At 43.0% G+C, this 22,676-nt stretch overlaps 1 protein-coding gene across 2 annotated transcripts in view; it reads right to left on the bottom strand.

Moving 5' to 3' along the window:
* The window catches only part of LOC127568634 (choline transporter-like protein 3), a 77,112-nt gene that overhangs the window by 15,879 nt on the left and 38,557 nt on the right, over positions 1-22,676 (bottom strand). For both annotated transcript variants that reach the window (XM_052012613.1, XM_052012614.1), the window contains 5 exons: positions 22,110-22,296; positions 16,031-16,196; positions 14,748-14,904; positions 8,172-8,255; positions 1,535-1,672 (listed from right to left, as the gene is read on the bottom strand). In XM_052012613.1, coding sequence (XP_051868573.1) covers positions 1,535-1,672; positions 8,172-8,255; positions 14,748-14,904; positions 16,031-16,196; positions 22,110-22,296 — 732 coding nt within the window. The remainder of the gene's footprint in view (positions 1-1,534; positions 1,673-8,171; positions 8,256-14,747; positions 14,905-16,030; positions 16,197-22,109; positions 22,297-22,676) is intronic.

Raw genomic sequence — 22,676 nt, 5'->3', positions numbered from 1 at the left:
ATAATGAAATCTGACTGCCGTTCCATACCTCATCCAGGTGGCTATATTCAGATGTGAAGGGAGTATCTGGGGACAACTCATTCAACAGAAGCAACACTTCAGCGCCATTGATAGCTCATTCAGCTTATAGAGTGGAACCATTCTGACTCAGGTTTGGAAGGTTCTCTTGAGTAAGCTGACCTCATCCTAGGTCAATACCATGGATGCTACACTTAGCCTGGAATAGTGAAGGGGATGCTCCTCTATTCCTGCAAGTCCCTGCTGGAAATGCATCTAAAGTTGGGTGAGAACTGCTTGGAGACCCATGAAAACAAGGACACTTCACTCCTCTCCAAAGGTCCACCAGCACCACTGCAGCAGAGAGATGGGAACTCGGTTTCACATCTCATCTTTTCAATGCAGTTAATAATGCATTGATTGTACTTGTAACACACTGGAGTGTCAGCCTGGGCTTCGAGTTCTGCATTGCAGTGGTGAATTAAATATGCTGCATTCTTTACAATAACAGGATCCCACAAAGATGCAGATTTGAAAGTGGTTTAAAACTCTCTCAACCGCCTGTTGAATTTGCATTTGGTTATTTCTAGGATGAAAAGTGCATTCCTGCATTAACAGTCAACGCAAGAAGAACACATTTTGTATTGTGGGAACATGGTATTAAATAATGAGCTTCATTTATGTAGCACCTTTAACAAGGTACTTTGTATTAAGGGGACCCAGTAAGAAAGTGGAGTTGATATAGAGTTCACTCATGATCTTAGTAAAAGACGGGGTAAACACAGTCATCCCAAATGCCTATTGCTGTTTCTTTCCTATATTCTAAGTTTAAACCACGCAAGTATTCCACTGGGACCATTATTAAAATCATAAGATCATATTTTTATTGTTTAATTTTTCATATCATACAGTGTTCATTGGGACATAGTCAATATAATAAAAATCCTTGGGTCCCAAAGAAATAGTATCTACCACAAAATGCGGGGTGCCCTAAAGCATGTTACTGCCAGTAAAGTACTCTTTGTAGTTTTGTCACTGTTAGAACACAGGAAATGCAGCAGCCAATTTGTGCACAGCAAGCTCCCACAAACCATAATGTGATAATGTCCAGATACTCCTTTTCAGGGCTGAAGAATAAACAAATATCGGCCAGGTCACTGGGGAAAACCACCCTGTTTATCTTCAAAAACTGCCACGGGATCTTTGATTTCCATTTGAGAGAGCAGTTAGGGCAAGGAGCACCCCTCACAGTCAGCATTCCCTCACTGGACCACATCTGGACTCCTGTGCCCAAATTTCTGGAATGGGACTTGAATTCAGTCCGGGGACTCAAATAAATCTTGGGAGTTCAGCTACAGCTTATGTAATAGTGAAGTTGCAAAATGTTAATAATTCCAGTAACTACAGGAAATGCATCTCCAGCTGTGCTTATTATGGAGTTACTGCTAATAATGATCCACATTAAAAACCAATATTTAGCAGAACCCTTCAGAAGCCTAACAAATACCAGTCTCTTAATGGGCATTAAAGTACTCACCTTTCCAAGAAACAATAGAAAGTCTCCAAAGCAATTGACTGCAGCCACATTCAGTGCATTATTGACAATGAGAAGGAAAGCTTCTTTGGCTGAGGTACAGAAATTTGTCCCGTTGATCGCAGTTGCAATGTATGCATTCTGAAAGTGAAAATGGGAAGCTTACATTGTACAATGAGTTTATTGACTGAGCATTGTTCAATGGATCATTTTGCAACTGCCTCTTTATGACTTTCCTACAATAACGTATTTCACCACCGCTTTGCAAATGCAATAAACGTACTTGCTCTGCACCCCTTCCGCGGATCAAAGATTCACTTTCAATATACGAATGAAGGTGGTGAGTGCCAACAGGCAATTCAAATTACACAGAATTGAAATTAAAATCCTGTCCTTACTGAGTCACTAGACAGCAGTGACAAGATCTCCATCTGCAGTGGGAAGTGGGCTGACTGGAATGTCTTTGTATATAGAAGCCATTTAAACAAGCCCATCTCAAGTCAAAACGGTGCATTTCCCCCAATTTATTTCCAGCAAAATAAAGCTAGAAGTATAAAACATAACTCCCCTACTAAGATTTCCATTAACATTAGCAAGCAGACTAACACTGGCCCCAGTACAATTCCCTCAGTATTCAAAAACTGGCTCCCCATAATGGTTTTTCACTGACACAAGACAGCAATAGAAAATGACATGGTCATCACCTGCTTTAGACTGTATCCTGATTCGTCAGTCTTCATTAATATAACAGGAAGCAGATAGTAGAAGATCTGAGTAAACATCATTGATCTGTACTGTTAACTCTCCCCACAGAGGCTGCCTGACCTGCTGACTGTCTCCAGCACTTTGCTTTTATCAGTTTTTGACACTGAAAACGCTTGGATGGATTTCTTTGCCATGCTAGCTGTTGAGGAGAGGATGCCAAATTGCCTGGAAGAGCTGAGGAAACAGATTTGAAGGCATCATTCTGCTACAATGGCAGAATGAGATTTCAAGGCTGTATATTCCAAGCAATCTTTTTAAGGGAAGCTTGCTCATACCATCTCCCAGTCAGGTGATATTCCAAGCTGGCTTGTTAGAATACACATGTTGACACACAAACTTGTGCTAAATGCCTCTAATTTACCTCACGAGTGGGTAGTTCTGTATTGCTCTTCATTTTCTTTTTCCTCTTGATGCCTTTTCTGACTACTCGGTACAAATCACTTAGAGACATAGACTCACACAGCATGGAAACGGGCCCTTTGGCCCAACTGCTCCAATGCCGAGAAAGAATACCATTTAAGCCAGTCCCATTTGCCTGTGTTTGGCCCATATCCCTCTAAACCTTCCCTATCCATGTACCTGTCCAAGTACGTTTTCAATGTTGTTAATGTACCTGCCTCAACCACTTCCTCTGGCAGCTTATTCCATGTACTGACCACCGTCTGGGTGAAAAAGTTGCCCCTCAGGTTCCTATTAAATCTCTCGCCTCTCACCTTAAACCTATGCCATCTAGTTCTTGATTCCCCACCCCTGGGAAAAAGACTGTGTTCATTCACCCTGTCTATACCCCTCATGATTTTATACGTGTCTATAAGATCACCCCTCATTCTCCTACACTCCAATGAAAAAAGTCACAACCTGCTCAACCTCTCTCCATAACTCCGTCCCTCGAGTCCTGGCAACATCCTCGTAAATCTCCTCTGCACTCTTTCCAGCTTAATGGCATCTTTCCTATAGCAGGGTGACCAAAACAGAACACAATATTCCAAATGCAGCCTCGCCAATGTCTTGTACAACTGTAACATAACTTCCCTATTGTGTAAGTGTATATATTAACTGTTATTATCGTTATCCCGATCTCTTTGTACCATATGTATAATCACTAATGTTATGTATATTAATTTGAAATTTATTTGAAACTTAATAAAAAGATTGAAGAAAGAAAGAAAACTTCCCTATCAACAAAATACCCAAAAGCACTGACACGACCTGCAATGGGCAAGCCAGGTTAACCAAGAGTCAAATGAGTGAGCCTGGCACAGGCAGCTCTTTCTAATACAAGGACACTCCTGTCAGTGTGTATATTCAACTATCCTTGTGAAGGCTGCACTCCAATTGTCATACGTGCCAGCTCTCTGTACATGTTCTGCATAGAATTCATGGCAAGGACTGCTCCAGGAACATCTCCTGTTGTTTCTCCTTTGAGACTACTGACAAGAATAAATTATTTCACACAGGTGTAGCTCATTGCTTGGAAATTCAGGTCCTCTCCAGCAGTTCCCCGAGTACGCTTTTGTAAATAGCATGGAAATCAGCGATTGTGCTCGGTATAGTAAGAAATCACAGAAACATTGGCTGTCTTCTCATCAGTCAAGACCTCTGCCAGGAAACAATCCACCCACCCGCATTCCGAATTGCAAGATGTTTGTGCCAATGGTTTCAGCTGTTGAGATCTGTGGAAAGCTTTGTGCCTGGGACTAAGCTGATGCCCGCTGCTAATAGCCCCCAGCCTCTGAGATAATCACTGGTCTCTGTGCCTTGCTGAACTCTAGTACTCTCTCGTCTCACACAGACCGACTTCCAAGAGTTCAAAATCCGCAACCGATGATATTAGCTAAGTGAACACTGCGCCGACCCTCGACAGCTATTCAATCTTTCTCATGTACAACTATGAAAAGTCCTGTTGTTCTGAAGCAGCTCAGATCATCAAACTGCTGAGCCTCTTTCTCTTTGACCGACACCCCCTCCCCACAGGCACTGACAGGATCTGCATGTGCCAAATCATTGCGTGGCAGGAGAGGCAGGGATGGCGATAACTGTTTAATAGGGAGCTATGGTTAACACACATTTAAAGCACTATTCCCCATTAAAATTCTGTCCTGCGTCCACTTCCAAACATCACACATCAGGAAGGTGATTGTGACCTTGGAGAGAGTGCAGACAAGATCTACCAGAATTAAATCAGGGAGAAGAGAGTCAAGCTAAATGGGAGAGTCAAGAGCACTGGGTTGTGCATCTTATGATGAAACAGAAAAGGAAAGATTTAATTGAGAAATTCAAATTTCTGAGCGGTTTTGATAGAATAAAGCTTTCACTAGTAGGAGGTTTGAGTACTACAGAACATAGAGTTACAAGGGTTGGCAAAAGAACCACGGGGGGGGAGGGATGAGAACACTTTCCTCACTCATTGAGCTGCGATCGAGAACGCAATGCCAAAGGGTTGCATCAGCAGATCCAACAGCAAACTTCAGAAGGGAACTAGGTAGAAACTAGATCACATGAATGATAGAAAAATAGGGGGCTGTGTGGGAGGGAAGGGTTAGGTAGATCTTAGAGCAGGATAAAATGTCGGCACAACATTGCGGGCTGAAGGGCCTGTACTGTGCTGTAGTGTTCTGTGTTCTATGTTCTATATACTTGAAAAGGAAAATGTGTGCAGAGGGAAGGGGAGGGAGAATCCAGCTGAATTGCAGTTTCAAGGACCCAGCACAGGCAACTTGGGGTAAATGGCCTCCATCTGTTCAGTTGGTTCTATGATAAACTTGAGACCATACTGAAAATAGCTTCAGATCAAGGAAGACTAGTGAACAATTTTCAAAATCACATTGTTATATCTTCCCCTATCTTGGCTAATACTGTCAATCCCCTTTTAAACCACAATGTGGATAAATGAATGTTCATCCACTTTCTATCCTGAGTATGATACCTGGACAGTGTGAAGCTAGGGCAGTTTAGATTACATTGTTGACACTCCATCCCATTGAACTGCACTCCCAGGGTGGTTCCTTATGGTTCAAAGGTGGAGTGTCCACCTTTGCCTCACAGTAAAACAAACTTAGGAGATGCTCAGGAACTCCAAAGGATATCAAAGGCACAATCAATTTAAATCAACTGGTCACAAATGTCACATGTAGTTCAGGGAGAAGGATAACTATCAAATGTCACACCACACTAACAAAGTCAAGAACGAGATATCAAGGGTAAGGAGGTGCAGAGGGAAGAGAGAAAGAATCTTGCAGCTTCAGTTGGAGAAATCTCCTCCTTATTTCTTGACCTGTAAAAAAGAGTTGACCTGCAAGGGTTGAAGAATTATCTGAGGGGCAGATTAACAACAAACAACGTCAAACTAAAATCTTTAAATAGAATGAGTGGGCTCAGTCTTCAATGCTTCCGCTTTGAAGAAAACAAGTTGCTGAATTATTAAAGCAAGCTGTCCATCACAAAGTAAGGGAGAGCTGGGTGAGGATTTCTTTGGGAAAAAAAAGTGGCTCAGTTGTTCTCCTTCCATTTCACTTTCAATAGAAACATCTTTGTTCAAATCCAAATCAGACTCAAGCTAATCCTTAAGCGCATGATGCTGTTAGCACAACACTGTTAGAACAACATTGGTTTGTTGTTCAGGATTAGAAACAATCGCAGAAGACCTAACAGCATCGTAGGACAAGATTTGAGAATTTGTATCATTGCAGGTTTTATTGGTAAAACCACGCGATGTGTACGGATGCACAGATTTTCTGGCCAGCCACCAGCGATGACAATGGCAGCTGAGAGTCATGAGAACAGCACTATGGCACGTTTCCAATTCTCCTTTTTCCACGGGCTGCTTGCTGTGAATAAATCACTGCTTTGTGCAGCGGTTGAACCGTGTGGTAGACTAAGAGATACATTGCAATGCACTGAGGCCACGGGTCGATGGCTGCCATGGCAACGGCGGATCCTGCTTTTTATAATCTGAGTGTTTATGCCAGAAGTATTATACCTTGGAACAACCAGGAGGCAAAGGGGTGCTTCTTGCCATCGTCCAAGATACTAAATTCTGCAAGGAAACTGAGGGCCAACCTGAAGTACAAGATGGAAAACATCCTCGATGTCTAAAACTCAAGGGCAATTGAGCTTCTGTAGTTTTGCAGCATTTATTTCCAACTTGAATAGTCTGACAACAAACAGATGGGCATTCCTGCACCTATCACCAACTAGTTTTTCTCTGATACATTTGTGCCTCTGTGCCTCCAAAGACTGACATTTTCCTCATTAGAGAAACCTCCTTGACATAGAAAATAACACACAAGGAGAGTGCAAACAACAGGTTAAAGAAAAACACATTAAGGAATAATTGCAAAATTAATATGCTCTATTAGAAAGGAGGAATTAAGATAAGAAATCTAACTTCAAATAGTTTAAAAACATTTTTTCAAGGAAAGAAATAAGGTTTAAGGTATCTAATTAAGAAAAAAACATGGAATGCATTTTGAAAACTAAACATTATGCTAAAGACATTTTCAAAATAAAAGTTAGCAGAAACATTGAAGGATTTAATTTAAAAGAATATTAACTATAAGACATTTTAAATGCCTTTTCTAAATAAAGCAAAAATTTAGAACCTGATTTAGAATTAAACCTGATTTAGTTCTTGAAGCTGTAAGTAGGGGTATTACAGCTTCACCTCTTGTTGGTCAAAGGGTTCCTCTTTCCCTGGCTCTTTCTGGCTCCCTGATAAACCTTTGACCTTCTACCATTCATGCTCGCTCCTTCCAGCCATGAAAGGCAGAGCTGCATCAATAGGCCTGCTTTGTGCACTATTCAAACCACAGACAAAAGCAGCGGCCTTTAAGTTTAAGCAATGGCACAAATTTCAATCAAAAAAGGAGAAATTATGCTTTGAGCGAGAAGAGGTAGTAGGTGAAGGGGTGCCATTGTTTTCTGGAAAATATCTTGGAGAAAGGCTGTCACAGTGGAGGGTCTTGTTTCCAACCTAAAGGCATGAGATCCTGCTCAATAGGGATTACTTTTTGTGATCAGTTTTGGAAGAGGTTCCACAAACTTTTCTCCATCATTTCTTCCGATGATTTGTGAAATTTATCCAAGTTCCTTAGTTCGTGAAAATCAATGGATATGTACAAGACCGCTACTTAAAAAGTTTAATAAAAACACCATTAAATGTGGTCGTGAAGAAACATGTTTGTAAGCCAAAGTGCAACGCTTGATTTTCAACAAAAAAAGCTATTAATAAGACAATTAAGTGAAGCTGATGGGATCTATTCAAACACAGCAGGAATGATAACCCAAGCAGACTGGTAGATGCTCTTTTGCAATTTCTTGGTCCTCTGGGATGGAAGAAAAACTCCCGGCCCCAGCCCCTGCCGGTCTCCGCCAGGCCACCGGCCCCAGCCCCTGCCGGTCTCCGCCAGGCCACCTGCCACATCCTCCTTCTTCAGCCCTTTGCCTCTTCTACCCATCACCTCTCAGTTTATTACACCTTCTCCCCCTCCCACTACCTTCCCCCCTCACCTGAACTCGCCTATCACCTGAACTCACCCATCACCTGCCTGCGTGTGCTCCTCCCCCTCCCCCTCCCCCTCCCCCCACCTTCTTATTCCGGCTTCTGCCCTCTTCCTTTCCAGATCTGATGAAGGGTCTCGGACCAAAACGTCGACTGTTTATTTCCCTCCATGGATGCTGCCTGACCTGCTGAGTTCCTCCAGCACTTTGTGTATTGCTCCAGATTCCAGCATCTGCAGAATTATTTGTGTCAAGGTCTTCCCACTGTACCTCGGTACACATGACAATAATAAACCAATTTATGAGTCTATAACTTTTCAAACTGTCCTGACTAACAGTTACTGTACCAACCCCATTTCTTTCAGGAGAGAAGTACCTGGTTCAAATATTGCAGCCATTTTTCCCAACAGCACAGACAGCACTGGCAACACTTGAGCAGACATCTGGCACAGGTGTTTTCCTAAGAGAGAGAGCAGGACAATCCATCAAATCAAAAATCACTGCCAAATCTAAAACATTCTCCACTCCATCTCATTATTCATCCAAACTTATGTTTTGCATGATAGTTCATTCAAACTTTCTTTTGAAAAGTTCAGAAATCAGGATTCAGAGTCATTTATAATTCAGGTTGCCAGCAAGTTTAAACATGTTAAAGAAGGCCAGGCATGCCAATTGTTAGATACTGGAGAGACTTGAATTCAGCTCCAGAGCAGCAGAGCTCATCCAGCAAGACGACAGGTGAACAAGTCAAACAACATGTCACTCTGGTGATAATGGATTGGTCGAAAACCTTCAAGGTGATGGCTAAATGTGTGGAGCTTCTAAAAGTAAAAGATTTAAACAGAAAAAGGCTGCATATGGTGGAAATCTTGAAATAGAAACAGTAAATGCTGGAACCACACAAGAGGTCAGGCAGTATTTGTGGAAAGAGAAACAGGAGTTAATGTTTCAGGACAAAAATCATTCATCAGAACAGTTTTGGCGAAGGATCTCAGACCTGAAACATTAACTCTGTTTTCTCGACCAGTACAGTAGTGTAGTGATTAGCGTAATGCTATTACAGTGCCAGCGACTCGTGTTCAATTCCCGCTGCTGTCTGTAAGGAGTTTGTACGTTCTCCCTGTTTCTGCGTGCGTTTCCTCTGGGTGCTCCGGTTTCCTCCCACATTCCAAAGACGTATGGGTTAGGAAGTTGTGGCATGCTATGTTGGCGCCGGAAGCGTGATGACACTCGTGGGCTGCCCCCCAGAACATTCTACGCAAAGATGCATTTCACTGTCTGTTTCGATGTACATGTGACTAATAAAGATATCTTATAATCTCTTTCTACAGATGTTGCCCGACCTGCCGAGTGTGTCTAGCATTTTTTGTTTTTACTGGAGCTTCCAAAAGCACCACTAGAAGCATAAGTGCTTTAGGAAAGTGACAGCGATAAAGCAGCAGTGAAGAAGTTTGCTGTGCACTGTTCTGTCATTGTTGATTCAGAGTTGTACATCTCAGGGGCAATGGGAGCAAGAAAATCAGGAGAGACTTTTGAGAATACAGAGGAACAGTGCTTAGAAAATGAGTCACATGATACTGACATTTTCCAGTCCTGATTGATTAGAAATTGATTTTATCCTAAGTAAATCATGCTTCCAATCATTTTCAGGTCAAATTGTGCTGGGTATCCTGTGGCAAGTGACTCAGCCTCTGACACTCCGAAGTCACCCCGCCATGTGCCAGGCACAAAGTAGGAGCTCTTCACTTACCCGGATGAGTACAGCGCCAACAATTCTCAAGGAGTTCAGCATCATCCAAGACAGAGCAGCCCCATTGATTTCCCCCCAACAAGCACCCTAAATACTCATTCTCTCCACCACCAGCACACTGTGCATGCAGTGTCTTAACATCTACAAACTGCACTCCAAATTCTCGCCTAAGCCACTCTGACAGCAGCTCCCAAACCCACAACCTCTACCATCGAGGAGGACAAGGGTGGCAGGTGCATGGGGACATGGTAGAACTGTAGAACTCAATATGGAGTCCAGAAGACTGCAACATGCCCGGATGGAGGATGAGGTGCTGTTCCTCAAGCTTGCATCGGGCCGCATTGTAACGCACCTTCCGTCAGGAGACGACGCGAGAGACCCATAGGATCTGTGCAGTCAGTTCCCAGCAATGGTTCTTACTCATTGCACCAATTAGGGTGCTCTCCTGAGCCCCAAGGCCGGGCACTGAGTGGCCACACTACTCTCCCATTTCCACCCAACACCAGCCCACACAGGCAGCCTCTCCACGTGGAAATGTGGGCCATTCATTGTTGCGGAGGGCAGGGGCTCACACTAGTCTCCTGGCATGGCAGTACCGTCAGTAACATGTCGTTCTATACAAAATATTGCAATGACCCCTTTCAACACCAATTCTATTAGTGCGCTTAATCTTGGGAACACACCCCAAGTACTAAGTGAGATAACAATGTAAAAAAACATTTGTTTTTACAGCTTGAGCCATTTCAGAGTTCCTTGCAATAAATAAAAAAGGGGATCTTGGGGGTCTAAGCCCATAGCTCCCTGAAAGTGGCTGCACAGATTGATGGGTGGTAAAGGTGGCACATGACATGCTTGCCTTAATGAAGTTCAAGGGACAAGTTATGTTGCAGCTTTCTAAAACTCTGGTTAGGCTGCATGTGGAGTATGGCATTCACTTCTGGTCACCCCATTACAGGAAGGATGTGGGGGCTTTGGAGAGAGTGCAGAAGAGCTTCACCAGGATGCTGCCTGTATTAGAGGGCAGGTGCAATCAGGAGGGGTTGAACAAACTTGGGGTGTTTTCTCTGGAGCAGCAGAGGCTGAGGGGAGATCTAATAGAAGTTTAAAAGATTATGAGAGGCATAGATAAGGTAGGCAGCCAGTATTTTTTTCCCCCAGAGTCAAAGTGTCTAATACTAGAGAGCATGCATTTAAGGTAAGAGGGAATAAGTTCAAAGGAGATGTGCGGGGCAATTTTGTTTTACACAGAGAATGATGGGTGCCTGGAGTGCGCTGCCTGGGCTGATGGTGGAGGCAGATACGACAGACATGCTCAAGAGGGTCTTAGGTAGGCACATGAATGTGCAGAGAATGGAGGGATATGGATATGGGCAGGCACGGTAGCATAGTGGTTAGCATAATGCTTTACAGCGCCAGCAACCCGGGTTCAAATCCGGCCACTGTCTGTAAGGAGTTTGTACGTTCTCCTTGTGTCTGTGTGGGTTTCCTCCGGGTGCTCCGGTTTCCTCCCACATTCCAAAGACGTACAGGTTAGGAAGTTATGGGCATGCTATGTTGGCGCCGGAAGCGTGGCGACACTTGCGGGCTGCCCCCCAAAATCACTATGCAAAAGATGTATTTCACTGTGTGTTTCGATGTACATGTGACTAATAAAGATCTTATCTTATTGTGTAGGCAGAAGGGATTAGTCTAGTTAGGAGTTTAATTACTGTTTAATTAGGCTGGAACAGCATCATAGGCCAAAGAGCCTATTCCTGTGCTGTATTCTAAATAAACCAGTCAGAAAATCCTAGCCCTGAGGAGACAGTTATAACGTTAAAGTAAGGATTGGGGTGCAAGGTCGGGGTGGAGGGAGGAAGAAAATCTAGGATTATTTAAGACACTCACCAATCCAGGATCAGCTAAGTTCCCGATATTTCAAAGTCATTCAGTAAAATACAGCAGGCTCAGGAGAAGAGAAACCACCCTATCACTGCAATTTTTATAAAAAAATGTTTATATAAAATGGAAAACCCCTGCAATTTTTGGATTACCAAAGATAGAGTCTGGCCATTTATCTGCTTCTGCTAACTGTATGATTGCTTTTGTTACATTAATGGCCAAACGATCCATTTTGCTTAAATGGAAGGATCCAATACCCCCTACTACTTTTCAATGGTTCTCTCAAACTATATCATGTTTAAACTTGGAAAAAATTAGGAGTGGTACTGTTGATCCTTCACTTAAATTTGAAGATATTTGGAGTCCATTTATTCAACACTTTCACATGATATAGATCCCTTTTCAATAACTTTTCAATTCAGAGGAATGGAGTTGATGACATAATATTGCTCTGTTTTTATTGAGAAATTTCAGTCCAGTTTTTTTGTCCTTTTTTTGAAATTTTCTTTTCAGTTTGGTTTGTTATATTATTTACAATTTTTTATTGATTTGGGGATTTTTTTTGTTTCTTTTATATACACAATAAATCTTTCTCTTTCCTTTCTTTTATATTATACTCATCTACTAAGAGATTGTGAGATCTAAAGATTTTTTAATATATTTTATTATTCTTTATGATTATCTGTGTCATGATTGTTCTCTTGATCTCTTTGTATTACACGTACAATCATAGATGTTCTATATTAACCTGTATTAATTTGGAAACTAATAGATTGAAAAGAAAGAAAGGAAAAGAGAAACACAAGTAGTCCTCGAGCTGAACATCACTGTCAACAAAAAGCCGGAGAGCCAATGTTGGCAGGTTTGCTTTTGATTGACAGACAGTTCAAAGTTCTAGGGAATTCTTAAGTGAAGGGATGGAGACAGAAGAAAAATAAACTGAAGCGTGCAAGAGATATTTGTGGCTCTGAAGATTAAAGGCAGGTGATCTAAGGGAGCTGGAACATCAGTGCAAGCATAAATATCTCCAGGTTCTTTAGAGCAGAAGCTGCAGTTAAAAAAAACACAAGTGAAAGAGAATGGAGGAGGGTAACTGGAGCAGGAGAACGACAGTATCCAGGTCACCACAGTCACTGGCCGAGCAGGAGGTGGCCTGGATAGTGAAAGACTTTCCTGCGGCCTTCCAGCTTTCAAAAGTGACAACAGCTTTGATCACACACAGTTCTTGATCAGTTAGTTACCAGCTCTGTTAGTTACCATCACTTAAGGTGAGAGGGGGTAGGATCAGAACAGACGTAAGGGGTACGTTTTTAACTGAGAGAGTGGTGGATGCCTGGAATGCGTTGCCTGATAGGGTGGTGGCAGCAAACTCATTGGGGACTTTTAAGAGGGGCTTGGATGAGCTCATGAACGAGGAAAATAGATGGATACGGGCATTCTGTAGGTAGGAGGGAATAGCTATGTCAGCACAACATTGTGGGCCGAAGGGCCTGTTCTGTGCTGTACTGTTCTATGTTCCATCTCCTTAACAATTCACATTTGCACAACCACACCACTTTACAATTTGAAAATTGCAAATCAAAAGAACTTGGATAGAACTGCAAACATCAAGTGACACTAGAGGCTTGTTTGCTCAGGCACCTAATCTGCACAATCCGCAAATAAGAAAACAGCGTGTCCACATGTGTGCGTGCTTGAGGGACGTGCATACATGTGCGAATATGTAGGAGTGTTTGTGTGCATGCATACACGTACCATTTTGTCTGTGTTGTGTGTTTGTCTCAGTGTGTTGTATGTGTATTCGTATACCTGTCTGCTTGTGGTGATAAACAAAGTGGGATCACAGAATGCTAATCGATCACTTTCTTTCATGCTGTGTTCTCACCGCTGGTCTGGCGAACCATTTTTGAAAGTACAAAGCACCGGAAAATCTAACAAATGAAAATGGTCCAAACCAGGCAATTGAGGATAACAGCTCTGATCATCTAACTGCACCCAAGGACACCTCTGGTCCTTTTCACACTGTCACGTGTGATCATCTGTTATTTAAAATGGGACACACAATGACAAGAAAGGACAGAGAGTGTCATCTTGCCCCAGGGCAAGAACACTTGCACCCACACTCACTCCAGCACCGCTGTTACTGGAAACAACATGCCAATTCTTGTGGCAAACATTCATTCATTTTAAAATACAGCCAAAGTATTTTGCCCTGAAAATATTTCAATTCCTCATCTCACAATGCGAGAGTACCCTTTTTCTGAAGTCATTTCACTGGACATCACCCCCAATGTACGCTGCCCTCGGATGGCTGCGGTGGGGAAGACATGGTCACCCACCTCTTTGCAGGCTGTGGATTTGCTCAAAGGGAGTGGAGACGGGTGCAAAGGTCCATGTCCCAGTTCATCCCTAGCAGCTGCGTGACAGAGGACTCTCTGATCTACGCGCTGTTCCCGGGGACACATCCCGAGGCAGACATCAAGTGCTGCTGGAAGGTCATCAGCTTGGTGAAGGACGCCCTTTGGTCTGCCTGAAGCTTGTTGGTCTCCCAGCACAGTGAGATGTCCGCAAGGAATGCTGCTGGCTGGCACATTCCAGGCTGCAGGAGTATGTGCTGAGGGACGCACTGAAGCTCGGTGCAGCCAATGCTAAAGCTCTGTGGGGAAGGACCACAGTCTAGGCCTCTTCGGCTACTGCACATGGAGGGGCAGAGGTGGGTGGGAAAGCCCCTCAAACAGTGAAAGGGGTATCATCTCAGGGAGTCATGCGAATGGCAATGGTGCTGTGTTTGTTTTTGTGGTTTCTTTTCTCTCTTTAAAGTTCTACACCACTGAATGCAACAACCATGAACGTTAAGTTTCTTTGCACTATTTCTTCCTTTGTTATGAATAAAGTTTATTTTTGAAGTTAAAAAAAATTTCACCAGACAAGATGTTCCCATACCAGAAGCAGATGATCAGCTGCTGTGTCCCACAGCAATGCTACAGCCTACAAGCAATAATTGATCTCACAGCCAGATGGAGCGCTTTGTTGCCAATAACATTACTGGAACAGAAATGAGCTGGATAAAAGCTAAGCTTACAGAATCAAAGACAAAATAAATTATTAGCAGCTGGATTTAATTGAATACGACTTGCTTCTTTTATATAAAAAAACATTATAGTTCATAAAGACCTTCTAAATTGCACTCTAGTAAAATGAATTGCCCTGAGTCGCAGGATGTAAAATATTTACTGTAAATGGTAACATTTCCTTTAAACAGACAGGGTATCTTGAAAAACATCAAAAGGACTGAAAATGAATCCCATTCCTGGCTCTTACCTTTCCTTTCAGACTGCTGTGAACATACAGAAGAACAATCCGTGGAATCCTGACAAGTGTGATTATAAACGAACCCTTAACAACTGTTCCCAGATGGTAATTAAAGAGCCTTGAAATAGAAGCGAGGATTGGGTAGCTGGGCAGATTGGTTTTGTCCCTGAGGAAAGAATTCCGTGATCATATATTAGTCTGAGGTCTGGAGTGAAATGAAACATAGACAATGCCTGATGCATTAAATATGAGCAATGTTATTCCATCAAAGGCTTGATGTCTAAACACACAGCAAGGGGTGGAACTGAGCCAGGAACACGGCAGCACCCATTTCTGACTAGCCTGTTGAACATTTCTGGAGTTGGAGCAACAGTTTAACTCAGGCCTTAGGGTGGAAATGACATCACTAGAGTTCTTGGTTCCACTGGAAGCCGTTCATGTAGTCAAGGTGGCACTAGAACCACTCGCAAGGCAACGCAGTGGTTAGCATAATGCTTTACAATGCCAGCGACTGGGGTTCAAATCTGGCCACTGTCTGTAAGGAGTTTGTACGTTCTCCCCGTGTCTGCGTGGGTTTCCTCCGGGTGCTCTGGTTTCCTCCCACAATCCAAAGACGTACGGGTTAGGAAGTTGTGGGCACGCTATGTTGGCGCTGGAAGCGTGGAGGCACTTGCGGGCTGCCCCCAGAACACTCAACGCAAAAAGATGCACTTCACTGTGTGTTTCGATGTACATGTGACTAATAAAAGATATCATTTGTCAAACAGATTGAACACTTTCAGGACCCAGATGCAAGGGGAATGGACGTCAGAAATAACCCAAGGACCACATCGCAGCACAAGTCAGCACCCTCAGAACTGGATCCCAGTCCGTCAACATCTGTGCAACTGGACCCCAGCTTGAGCTGCACTCATGGAATTGGTTCCAGCCAGCCTATGTAGAACCAAGGCATGAAAAAGACTGGCAATCTCAGAGGTACCAACAGGAGAAACCTCAGCTCCCAACCAGATCCTAGTCTGTAAGGTCCCAATAGAAGTGTAGATGAGAGGGACCTGTGGAACCAGGATACCACAACATCAGGCTCAACTCAATTCAAACCCACTTTCCCGGGGGAAGAGGTGCAAGCTCTTGCTCAAAGGACAAATCACGGCCCAGTTGTGACAAGGGATGTGAAGCCACACTCCTGTCCCATCCTTGGAACCAGATCCCAGCTTTTTAAGCTGATGGCGTTTCTGATCAAGTAACACTTGGACATGGGCTCATCTAACACAGAGGTACAACTCTCCTCCTACCTGTTGAAGTAATAACACACCACAGCTCCAGCAATGGTCATCTGCTGGCAAGCAAGAAGAAACTCACTGGTCCAGATCAGTCCAATTAAGTGATACCACCACATATAGCGAATAGCAGACAGGGATCTGTACTCAACTTGGTTATCTGCGATTACATAAGCATTACCTGGAAGAGATTTAAAAAAAACAAAAATATAAAGTACAGGAACACCACAATCTGAAATGCAGACCACACTGCCATTTGCATTCAGATCTCCATCCAGCTGCATCTGAAAATGAAGCAAATATAAAACAAAACATTTCAAAAATTTATAAGAACATTCAACTGCAGATGAAGATACTTCAGTAAGGCTTGCTCTCATATCCAAATTCCATGTGTAAATATTTACCATTTGCACCGACATTCAAATTTATCTTTATGGGGAGATGAGAGAAGGGTGGGGTCTAGACGATGACCAGAAAGTATTGCATTTTATTTGCTGCACTTTCAACATTTTGCAGTAGACAAGCTAACACATAGTTTCATTTTAACAATGGTGAGTATCTCAGGTTGAGTTAGGCAAATCTCTACAGCACTTGGTAGGCAAGTCATTGCTTGTGAAATGCATTGGGGTGCCCTAGATGCAGCCACAAGGCTTTTCATGCAGAAAACTGCAGAATGTGTCGCTTCAATGAACGTGTTAAAATTGGCAACGAACAGACTTTCTCATGATAGTTCTTTACAAAGGAGAAATGTGTTGCAAACCGGCAGAAGTTCGTCAGCCCTGACAACAGTTAGACTGATTCAGCTTCTCTGGCTTTGAACATAGCCTATGAGAAGCTTGGAGTTTGGAAGATTTGGGGGTAGGGCATAGGCGAAGAGTAAGAATAAATGGGTCATTTGCTGGTTAGGAAGCTGGGACTATTGCTGGAGCCCCAGCTACTCACTGTCTGTGTCAGTGACTTGGATGAGGAACAGAGTGTAATATATCCAAATATGCAGAGAACACAAAGCCAAGTGACAGCGTGGATTATGGTGAGGATATATCGACAGTCTAAGTGAATCAGAAAGGACATGGCAGATGTGTATAAAATCATTAAGCGCATCGATAAGGTCAATATGCACCGTCTTTTTCCCCAGGGTTGGGGAATCAAGAACGAGAGGGCATAGGTTTAAGGTGAGAGTGGAGAGACTTAATAGGAACCTGAGGGACAACTTTTTCACCCAGAGGGTGGTCACTATATGGAATGAAATGCCAGAGGAAGTGGGTGAGGCAGGTATGTTAAAAACAATTAAGAAGCACTTGGACAGGTACATGGATAGGAAAGGTTTAGATGGATATTGGCCAAACTTGGCCAAATGGGAATCTTTGTTCGCATGGACCATCTGGGTCCAAGGGCCTGTTTCCGTGCTGTGTGACTCTATGGAACAGAATATGTAGATCATCCACTTTGGTGGAAAATAGAGAAATGCGGGTTATTTTTCAATAGTGAAGGATAGAAAGATATTGGAGGGATCCAGACTCATTTTACGAGAACCACTGAAAGTTAATATGTAGGGGTAGCATATTAAGTTAATAATGCAGGGGTAGGAAGGTGAATGGTACTATGGCCTTTGGGACTTAAGTGGAAAAGACATCTTGTACCAATTATACGAAGCCCTGGTGAGACCACATCTGGAATATTGTGTGCTGGTTTGGTCTTCCTTTCTAAGGAAGGGCCCATTTGCAATAGAGGGAGTGCAGCAAAGGTTCACCAGATTGATTCCTCAGATGGTGGGTTTCTTGTATGGAGAGATTAAGCAGACTAGGCTAAAAGCCTCTTGAGTTTGGAATGAGAAGGGATTTCTCATTCTTAAGGGGTTTGACAGGGAAGATGAAAAGTTGATGGATCCCTTGGCTGATTCTCCAGAATCAGTCACAAAATAAGAGGTTGGCCATTTAGGACAGAGGTGAGATGAATCTTCTTCACCCAGAGGGTAGGAAATCTCTTCTCCAGCGAAGAGGCTGCAGAGACTCAGTCAGAGTGTATTCAAAACAGAGATTAGTAGCATTTTAGATATTAAGAGAATCAAGGCATAAGGGTTGCTGTAAGAAAGAGGTACTGAAGTGAGAGACAGTGTGCCAGTCAGATTGAAAGTGAGAGAGTCTGTGTAAATGAATCAGGGTGAGAGCAAGAGTGTGAGTCAGAAGAGAGAGAGAAAGCGCAAGTGGGGATATGAGAGAGAGAGAGAGAGACAGACAGACAGGCAAAGATGGAACAAACAAGTTAAATAGGGCAGAGCAGAAATACTGTGGTCAACTTTGAGAGACAGGAGTGACAGTCACAGGAAAAGAGAGAACAAATGTTAATTTTACTTCCGTTCATGCCCAATTACATTGGAAGTTAGCTAGCAGGTGAGGTATGAAATTGCTGGCAGTGCTAATACACCAGTACGGGTAGGTTAATTTGGGGGTTTAAAATGGGCGGCGCGGACTCGTTGGGCCGAAAGGGCCTGTTACCACGCTGTAAATAAAAAAAAAGTCCTTTGTATGGATCGGTTGACAATCAGCACTTACAGCTTCTGACAGGCTGTACACAGACGCCATCTGGCGGACTGAGGCACACAGGCCACTCTCACGAAATCCCAGGGACATTTTTAAGTGTTAAAATGATGCCATGCCCGAGTTAGCTAATGTGGAGGGAAAGGGAATGCCATCTCGCTACAGTCAGTGTACAATACAAATCCAGGCAACAAAGTTCTGGGCAGTTTCCTTCTGTCCACCATTATCTCTCAGTACTTGATCTCCACTTAGAAAAGTAAAATCAGACAAATGCAGCTGGAAAAAAAAACTCAAGCTACAAGAGTGAAACTGAAACAAAAATTCGTGGATGTTGCTTTAAACCAACAGGAACTTGTATCTTTATACAAATATACAAAATGGGAGCAGGAGTAGGCTACTTGGCTCCTCAACCCCGCTCTGTCATGCAGTATCATGGCTGATTGGACTGTAGCCTTGACTCCATATTCATGCCTACCCCCAGTAACCTTTCACCCCTTATCAAGTGTCAATCTTCCTCATATTCAAAAAGTCTTCATTCACCACCTGGGAAAGAAGGTTCCAAAGACTCAAACAGAGGGGAAAAAAAACTTCACATCCATCTCTTAAATGGGCAACACCTGGTTCTCTCATAAGAACAAACATTCTTCCTTCATCCTCCCTACTAAAACTCTTCTCACTCTTTTAAACTCCAGCAAATACAAACATTTCCCATCCAACCTTTCCTCATAAGGCAAGCCACCTATTCCAAATATTCAGAGCAGGCCTCCTCTGAATTGCTTTGAATGCAATAATATCCTTTCTTAAATAAGGAGACCAATACACGTGGTCTCACCAATGTCCTGCATAACCGAACCACAACTTCCCTACCTTCAGTCCCAACAAGCAATAATGCTATTAGCTTTCCCAATTACCAGCACATTAGCCTTTTGCAAATGATGCACTAGGACACTGAGATCCCTTTGTATCTCAGAACTCTGTTATCTCTAAACTATTTAGATAATACCATTCTGTTTGATTTTTCCTGCCAAAATGGACGATATCATGTGTAGAAAACCATCGCAAGACGCTTCACAAGAGAGTCATCAAATAAGATTTGCAACTGATCCAGAAAAGGTAACACACCCCTGGACACATTGTGCTGATGGGTCCCAGTAACACAGCAGCAAGTACTTAAGTGTTTCAGGCAGGGTTGACAAGAGTCTAGGGAGAGTTTTTCCCTGGACCTGGTTTTGGTCGAGTCAAGTGTTTTTCCTCTCATTCCTCTTCCCCCACCTCACCACTTGCACTCCAATCCTACCATCACCCTAGCTTATATTACAGAAACAGAGGCTCTTCTTTAATGGTTATTAAGATGTAAAAGTTATCCAGCTAAACTGAGTCACCTGCTATAGATCAAAATATTAATTTAATAATATGTTAAGGGTAAAAGAATTACATCCATATAGCACGTAAAACAATCTCAAGACATTTTACAGTGCTTTGCAGCCAACAAAATACTTTTGAAGTAATGATAATAGTCTGAAACAATGGAGTCTTCATACATTTTCTGACTAATGGGAATCAGTTCCTTAGCACCAAGCCTGAAAACACACCACCTACTGTAGCAGCTCGACTTTATTCTGTTTCCCATGCCAGTCGTGTCTCAGGAGAGACGGCCAACTTTGAAGCCACATCAGTAACAAATTGTGTGCACTGTGACACTACATCCATTAGAAACTGGTTTCGACTTGCTCAAATTCCTCCCACACAAGAGTCTAACAGAGAACTAGCAGTGGAGTCTCATCTGGATTCAAAACAGTTCCAAACTACAACTCGTCTCCCCAAGAGACCCAAACCTCTTTACAGGCGATTTCATCACATTGGGTTTTAGTCTTGTGAACTATAACCAGAGTATGATATACACTATTGAGGACAATGCTGTCTGTTTGATTGGCACCCCATCCTCCACCAAGAAACATTCATTCTCTGCACTTCGTCTGCAGTGTGTACCAAGGGCAGCAGCTGCATGGCAACACCACAACCTGCAGGTTCCCCTCCAAGTCACACACCATCCCGAGCTGAAAATATATCACCGTTTCTTCATCATCACTGGGTCTTCATCCTGAAATTCCCTCCTCAACAGAAGGACTGCGGCAGATCAAGAAAGTGGCTCACCACCACTATCTCAGGGGCAATTAGGGATGCTCAATAAATGCTGGAATTGCTGACAATGTTCAAATTTCCAAAAAAAATGAGCAAAAAATATTTATGGATTTCACATTTCATGACTTCAAGTTCCCTGAAAGAGGCATCACATGTAAACAGGGTGGCATGCTGGCCTTCATCAGTCAGGGCATTGAGTATAGGAGTTGGGACTTTACGTTACAGTTGTACAAGACATTGGCGAGGATGCACCTGGAGTATTGTGTAAGATTTTGGTCACCCTGCTGTAGGAAAAGCATCATTAAGCTGGAAAGAGAGCAAAGGAGATTTATGAGAATGACGTCAGGATTCAGGGGCCTGAGTTACACAGAGAGGTTGGACAGGCTAGGACTTTATTTCTTAGAGTGTAGGAGACAAAGGGGTGACCTTATCAAGGTGTATGAAATCATGAAGGGACATAGACAAAGTGAATGCACACAACCATTTTCCCCAGGGAAAGGGAACCAAAAGGGCATAGGTTTAAGGTGAGGGGGGAAAGATTTAAAAGGTACCTGAGGGGCAACTTCTTCAATATAGAGGGTGGAGCATATATGGAATGAGCTGCAGTTGGATTCAACTGTTTTAAGTAGATTTTTTTTAACATGTATAGTATTTAATACACCTCAAGTGGCTGCACAAGTAATAGCTGCTTCCTAGTTTATTGATTCGTCCATCAGGTGAATACATGTTTTCCCATTGGTTGGTTTTGCCACAGATATCTAATAGGTTTCGTGATTGGACTATTGTTAGCTGAGGAGTACCTCTTATCTCAGGTATAAAAGGTGTTGTTTTTTGTTAATCACTCTCTTGCTCTCTCCCCCCTCCCCCCCACCCCAACCGCCCCCGCCCTAGCTCATCGTTAGTTCCTGTTGTCTCAGCTCATCTCCTCGTAGTAAAGCTTGTGCTATGTGCTCTGTGACTGTTTCTTTGTTTTATATTTTTCCAATAAAACTTTGTGAAGCACCAAGTTGTTTTCAACTCATTCCTGGACTCCTGAAAGAACCTACGGATTCAAAAATAACCGGATCCGACACTGCCAAAGAAAGTGGCTGAGGCAGGTACAATAACAACATTTAAAAGACATTTGGACAGGTACATGGATAGGAAAGGTTAAGAGGGATATGGGTCAAATGCGCGCAAAACGGGACTAGCCTAGATGGACATCTTGGGCAGCATGGACTAGTTGGGCTGAAAGACCTGTTTCCATGCTGTATCACTCTCTGACTCTAAGTAATAAATGCACACAAAACAATGAGAGCTGCTAAAAGTCATGTGACTCTTTAATATATGCTGTGGAATTCTACTTCAAGCTAACCTGGATATGGTGGGATGAGTTGTGTTTTAGTTAATAATGAATGGAACTCAGTGCCACTCACCTGCAGTGCCCAGACTTAGAAGCACAGCCACCCAACACATCCAGAATAAAGCGAGGATGACAAAGGTCCACAGTGGCTGGAGGAGCAACAGAGGGACATTCCGGAGCAGGCTACTGGCAATCCTGAACAACTGAATAGTAAGACTGATCTTTTTCCGCATCACCAGGGTTAGCACTATAACGATGACCTACAGAGACAGTAAATCTTTCAGCACACAAACAATAAACAAAGAACTGAATCTATTGAGCCCTTTTCATGTCCTCAGGGAATCCAGTGGGACTTCACAGTCCATTCATTATTTTTATGTTGACTGCAGGCATTCAGACCCAGAGCCAACAAACAGCATTGTGATCAGCAACCAGTTAAATTGGATCAACGATATTGGACAACTCCAAGTTCTTCCTGAGGTCCTGCCGTGTGCTTTTGTTTACATCTGGTCTGAAGGACAGATGCATTTCACTCAGGTTGAGGGCTTGTTTTCTGTGGTGGGACTTGAACTCATCACCTTCTGACTCACTCAGCACTGAGAAGGCTGCCAGTGAACCAAGCAGGACATGAGAAGGCAGA

Source organism: Pristis pectinata, chromosome 3 (assembly GCF_009764475.1).
Source record: "Pristis pectinata isolate sPriPec2 chromosome 3, sPriPec2.1.pri, whole genome shotgun sequence".
In the NCBI taxonomy this organism is placed as follows: Eukaryota; Metazoa; Chordata; class Chondrichthyes; order Rhinopristiformes; family Pristidae; genus Pristis; species Pristis pectinata.
Note: the sequence above shows the minus strand (reverse complement) of the source record. Positions and strands in the feature narration are given on the sequence as shown.